Here is a 6000-nt window from a genome sequence, read left to right as displayed (position 1 = left end):
AGACAGGTGAGCTCCTGCAGACAGGTGAACTCCTGCAGACAGGTGAACACCTGCAGACAGGTGAACATCTGCAGACAGGTGAGCTCCTGTAGACAGGTGAGCTCCTGCAGACAGGTGAACTCCTGCAGACAGGTGAGCTCCTGCAGACAGGTGAACATCTGCAGACAGGTGAGCTCCTGCAGACAGGTGAACATCTGCAGACAGGTGAACTCCTGCAGACAGGTGAACTCCTGCAGACAGGTGAACATCTGCAGACAGGTGAGCTCCTGCAGACAGGTGAACATCTGCAGACAGGGGAACTCCTGCAGACAGGTGAACATCTGCAGACAGGTGAGCTCCTGCAGACAGGTGAGCTCCTGCAGACAGGTGAGCTCCTGCAGACAGGTAAACACCTGCAGACAGGTGAGCTCCTGCAGACAGGTGAGCTCCTGCAGACAGGTGAACATCTGCAGACAGGTAAACACCTGCAGACAGGTGAGCTCCTGCAGACAGGTGAGCTCCTGCAGACAGGTAAACACCTGCAGACAGGTGAGCTCCTGCAGACAGGTGAGCTCCTGCAGACAGGTGAACATCTGCAGACAGGTGAACTCCTGCAGACAGGTGAACATCTGCAGACAGGTAAACACCTGCAGACAGGTGAGCTCCTGCAGACAGGTGAGCTCCTGCAGACAGGTGAACATCTGCAGACAGGTAAACACCTGCAGACAGGTGAGCTCCTGCAGACAGGTGAACTCCTGCAGACAGGTGAACATCTGCAGACAGGTAAACACCTGCAGACAGGTGAGCTCCTGCAGACAGGTGTAACAGAAGACTTGTTTTGATATTTAAAGAGGAACCAAACTTCAGTCGGACCTTCAGCTGCTCCATCAGCCACCTGTTGTTTTTACTCTTACTTGTAGTAGAATATTTTCAGTGATGTTTATACATAAAAAAGGTATTTGCAGGTATTTGGCGCTCCAGGATTTTAAGATGTTTGGTTCCTCTTTAAAGAGAGAAGCCCTTCAGGGACACATGTGTTTGTACGGTGGCTGAGACAGAACAAAAAGCAAAGCTCTCCAGGTTGATCAGGCAGAATCTGTCCTGACAAACATCAGAGAACGACTTATAAAACTTGCTGCGCTCACTTTGTTTTCTGATGGCGTTTTCACAACAAATGCAAAGCGAAGTTTTTCACGTGGCATGACGCAAACGTGTGTATTCTTGCGTTTAAATCTCCGGCACAGCGTCGCCCTAATAAACCAGACTCCATCCAGAAAACAGTCATTTTAACAGCAGTGTTCTTGTGTTCTTGCAGACAGACCTGACAAAGCATCAATTCAGACTTTTTACACATCAGCATCATGTTGTAGTTATTTCTGCATCATTTTGATCCTTCTTTTGACATTAAATCTCAGCGAATCACTTTAATTTGACTTCATACTGACATATTAGTGCTGGAGCATCCTCCGGATCAGATTATTAATCCGGACATGATGATGAATCAAATAACTTTTGTATCTACACTTGCAAGTTTCATGCACGTAAAATTTATGCTCCTTTACATACGAAAACAGACACTTTTATCTCAAATCATGGAACCGCCCCTGCCCATACACTTCTATGCACGCTTATATTGTGGCGTGGATATTAAACAATATATCCATAATTAAAGGGTGGTTTGTGAGGCCATTAAAACATCTCTAATATCTTTAATAAAGACAAAATTCCAACGTGAAACTGTTGTAAGACTAGAAATGCAGCAAAAAAACGCTTTGTTATGTGTTTGTTTGTATAAATAGATAAATAATGAAAAATCTGTCACTTTTGGGAGAGTTGGGACCTCCTCGTTTGCTTCTGTTTGGACCGTCTCAGCCACCGTAGGTTTGTGCCTGTTGGGTTCAACACTATTTTCTTTCCAGAGACGTCTGCGTGGTGTTGGATAATTTTGGAAGCCCCTGTACAGAGAGAGGTAGAACGTGTGGTTTCAGATCAGATGGTTGGATTTAAGGTCTAATTTGGTGCGTTTGGGGGTCTGAACACCGACCGCGCCTCCGGTCAGGTGGCAAAGATGTCAGTCATAATCTAAAACCAAACTATGTACAGTGCAAACAGGAGATCAGTATCATCGCTGCTGATAAAGTGTAAACAACACTGCGTTTTACTAGAAGCTCACGAACACAACACGTCACTGAACTACACACTGGGTCGATCTACTCAAACTGCTGCAGAATGAAGCCGGCGGGAGTCGACAGTAAAGAGTAGAAAGGATTAAAAAACTCAAAGCAGATTCCTCAAACTGTTCCTCCGAGTCCGTCTGAAGCGGCGCCACGTGCTCCGGCTCTAAAAGGGAAGAAGAAGAAGAAGAAGAAGAAGAAGAAGAAGCAGCAGAGGAACCCAACAGAGAAGAAGCTGCTGCGTCTCTCCTCGTCCTTCACACCAGTGTCCTCCAGCACGAGTTGGATAAATAAAGTTTAATAAAATACAATCAATCCGCTCCGTCCTGAGCGTCCAGTCTGTACCAAAGAAGTCTGTTTGTCCCAGATCAGGACTCAAAAACACACCGATAAACTCAACTCACAGGTCGGTGATGCTGCGTATCCATCCGCCCAGCGCCTCTTTTTCTGTACAGATTAAACAAACAATACAACATGTTGTTGGAAGGAGACAGAGCGAGGCTAGCTGTTTCCCTCCGCTCCCAGTCTTTATGCTAAGCTAGGCTAAGCCGTCTAAACATCCCACTGTCACAGGAAGTGAAAACAGGTGTTTAAAGTGGCAGTAAACTACAGACCGACCTGATCTCTGGTCTGTTTTCAAAAGCTAAAATGTAAAATATCTGTTTTCAAAAATATTTTTTTTCATACGGGGGCCTTAAAAACACTGTAATTATCCTTTAACACCAGGTATAAATGTGATGTTAATCATCAGATAAAGATAAATGCCGGCCATGCTTCATTTTGGTCACAAACATGTTAATTTACACATTACAATCGTTTTCTGTGGTAAGAAAAGCTGCCAAACACAGAAAGAGACGCCATTTTACTTTGATTTAAAGAAGCAAACTGAGAGTTTTTAGCCTTTTTAAGTGGATTTCGTGAGTTTTCGGATGAATAAAGTTTGTAAATAGGTTGCAACAAGCGTCCGAAAAGCCACTAAATCCAGCCAGAAAGTCACTAGAGATGTGTGCTGTAATTCATCTTTCTGCCAGGAGGGGGAGACAAAGCTTCACACTGCAGATGGAATCATCAGTACAAAGCTGCTTTTGGCTATTTTTTGTCATTTTATTTTCCTGGTTTTGGTAATTTTTTCCATTTTGTTTCTGTCGTGTTTGAATAAGGTGAGTTTTACATCAGTAAACGAGGCTTTCGAGCTTGTCTTAGTTCAGTTGAAAATACAGAAACTTGAATTCAGAAGGTTGTATTGTTCTGCTTTGTCCAGAGAAAGATTTCGGTGCTGCAACTCTGCAGGCACACGACTAATTTACCAGACTATGAAACTGTTTAATAAAATATTAAAAAAATCTATACACAAAAAAGCAAAAAAGCAACTAGAAAACTAGCAACTTGCTGATGCCACTCGTTTTTGAAAAATGTTTTTAAAATATTTGATGAAAGAAAAAGAAAATCTAAAAGGTGTTTACACGATGAGCTTCACTTACTGTCAGTTTATAGACGTTTTTAGCATGTTTAGTAGTTTTTCTTACCACAGAAACAAGAACAGAGGAGGTTTAATAAATCCTAAGTCCTGATGTGGGACAAATGATTTTTCAGATCCTGAATCGTCTCCAAACTGAAAACCAGCAGCTCGTCAGAAAACCGTCCAGGCTGCAAAAACACCCGACAGACCCTCAGAGTACGTAGCTGTTAGCATGTTAGCGTAGCAGCAGCGCTACAGAATGGAAGTTAAATGTTAAACGTTCTGGATACTTTTCTTCATTCTGTCCAGATAAATGATTTCAGTTTGTAAAGATGGAAGCTGAACCTCAATATTTCTGTAGAGAAACTGAAGCAGAGTGGCGTCAGCTGATCACTGGCAGTGGGCGGTCTTACTGGCAGGCTCCGCCCCCGGCGTGAAGCCGTTGCTGAGCGTGTTGGGACTTGGAGGCGTGGCCAGAGCGGGCACGGCGTCGGCCCTGGAGGCGGGCTCCACCACGGAGCAGCTCTTCTGCGGCAGTCGGGGCTGGATCGGCACGGTTTTAGGGATGACGGACGCCTGTCGGAGCCCGTCGACCCGCAGCGGCGGTCTGGTGGGGGCGGGGCCTGTGGGCGTGACATCAGAGCTGGGTGGTTTGGGGCTCCGAGGAGGGGAGGGGCTGGGGGCACTTTGGTCGTCGGACTTTGATTCGTCTCCGGGCGGCTGTGGGTCCGGGGGCGGGGACTCTTTGTCTGAGGGGGCGGGGCTTGTTGACTCTGGAGGCGGGTCTTGCTGCATGCTGCTCTGCCTGGAAGTGCCCGAGCCCGGCATCTCACAGCTGTCGGTACGACGCCGCGAGCCCTCGTGCATCCGACTGGTGGCCACGACGGCCTTCATGGCGGCCTGTTGAGACAAACACACTTTAAATAAACTTTCAGAAACATTTTAATCTTACAAATCTTCTTAAAATAATAACTGGAGTGAAGTTTCTCTCCAGAAACATTAAAAAAATTGTTTAAGTTACACGTTAACTCAACAAAGTTTGGTTATTATAGTCCAGTCGTAATCCCCATAGGCCCAATAGTAAACCCATAAAAGTTTTATTGTTATATAGTTATTTTGCATATTGTATATAGTTCTTGTATATAGTTCTTGTGTGTGTGTGTGCATGCTGTTATATAGTTATTTTGCATGGGGCACTTAATTTCTAAATCCGTCCGTCCATAGGTCAACACTGCCTCCTGACCAGGTTCCCTGAAGGTTTTCACCAAAACAGCTCAGACCCCCAAGTATACATGTTTACTCTTGGAAAAAATATTTTGAGCATGACTTTATCAAACGATCTGATTTTGTCTGTATGCAAATGAGCGCATATTTGATGAGATATGGCCTCATTTGCATATGTAAACATTAAAATACAAAAAACATGCAATACATTTGTTTCTCCTCTTAACATAAGTAATCAACTGAGAAAGTTTCATGGTGATATCTATTATTTATTTATTTTTACCCTATTCACCTGTGGTGTCTTGACTTTCTTATTATGCTAATTATGCAAATTGCCCAAAGTGCAACTTTTAGCAACCAAGTTAAATTCCATCCATTAGGCCTATAGATGACATTTCTGCAATAAAACTTTAGGGTACTCAACATCTCTGGGTTCAAGAAATTACGACTAGACTATTAATGCTTCCAACACATTCAACACAATTTCACCCCACATTGTTCCTCTAACCACAGACTGTATATATAGATGGACATTTCCTCTCCACTTCCTCTGGCAGTCTAAATCAAACAGGATACAGGCGTCACCATCTGCATCAGATTCTGTCAGAAGAGATAGAGTGGAGCTGCGGTGTAGAGTTACCGCCAAGGCCGGATGAACCATATGGGCAACTGGGCTATTGCACAGGGGCCCACGACCTCTAAAGGGCCCAGGGCAGAGTGGGCACAAGCTAAATATCTAGTTATCTCTCTCTTATATGTTCAACTGTCCATCAGAGCAGTTGCTCAGAAATGAATTTTAAGGTGACAGTGATTTCTGTTTAAAATGAGCTGAGGACCAAAATGCTACTTGATTCTAGATTCTTGATTCTTGTTTGTGTCTTGTCTTCCTCTGTGATGCCTCTATTAATTCAATACATTTGTGCTGCTGGGAATAGCTGTTGTTAAATGAATATTGGATGCTTTGAAATTGGTTGCTTACTTATTTTTTGTGAAAATTGAGGACACTTCCTTGGCTATCATTTTCTATCTTTTTGTACGGTGTCCTTGAGTGCCAAGAAAGGCGCCTTCCAAATAAAATGTATTTATTATGATTTTTTTTTCTTCTTCTTCTTCTTATTATTGTTATCTATGTAGTGGGTCAGATTATACTGATGCTGATGTGTT

At 43.7% G+C, this 6000-nt stretch overlaps 1 protein-coding gene and 1 long non-coding RNA gene across 2 annotated transcripts in view; one reads left to right on the top strand and one right to left on the bottom strand.

Moving 5' to 3' along the window:
- Nucleotides 1–572: 572 nt before the first annotated feature.
- On the top strand, nt 573–982 carry LOC131978248 (uncharacterized). Its single transcript, XR_009394944.1, has 2 exons — nt 573–654; nt 745–982. It is a non-coding gene; the product is annotated as an uncharacterized LOC131978248 (long non-coding RNA).
- Nucleotides 983–1918: 936 nt separating this feature from the next.
- si:ch73-60h1.1 (calcium/calmodulin-dependent protein kinase type IV) overlaps nt 1919–6000 on the bottom strand; it is a 48007-nt gene continuing 43925 nt past the window's right edge. Inside the window, exon 11 of the mRNA XM_059341817.1 lies at nt 1919–4512. Within this exon, the coding sequence (XP_059197800.1) occupies nt 4003–4512 (510 nt within the window). The 3' untranslated portion in view covers nt 1919–4002. The remainder of the gene's footprint in view (nt 4513–6000) is intronic.

This window comes from Centropristis striata, chromosome 9 (assembly GCF_030273125.1).
Source record: "Centropristis striata isolate RG_2023a ecotype Rhode Island chromosome 9, C.striata_1.0, whole genome shotgun sequence".
NCBI lineage: Eukaryota > Metazoa > Chordata > Actinopteri > Perciformes > Serranidae > Centropristis > Centropristis striata.
Note: the sequence above shows the minus strand (reverse complement) of the source record. Positions and strands in the feature narration are given on the sequence as shown.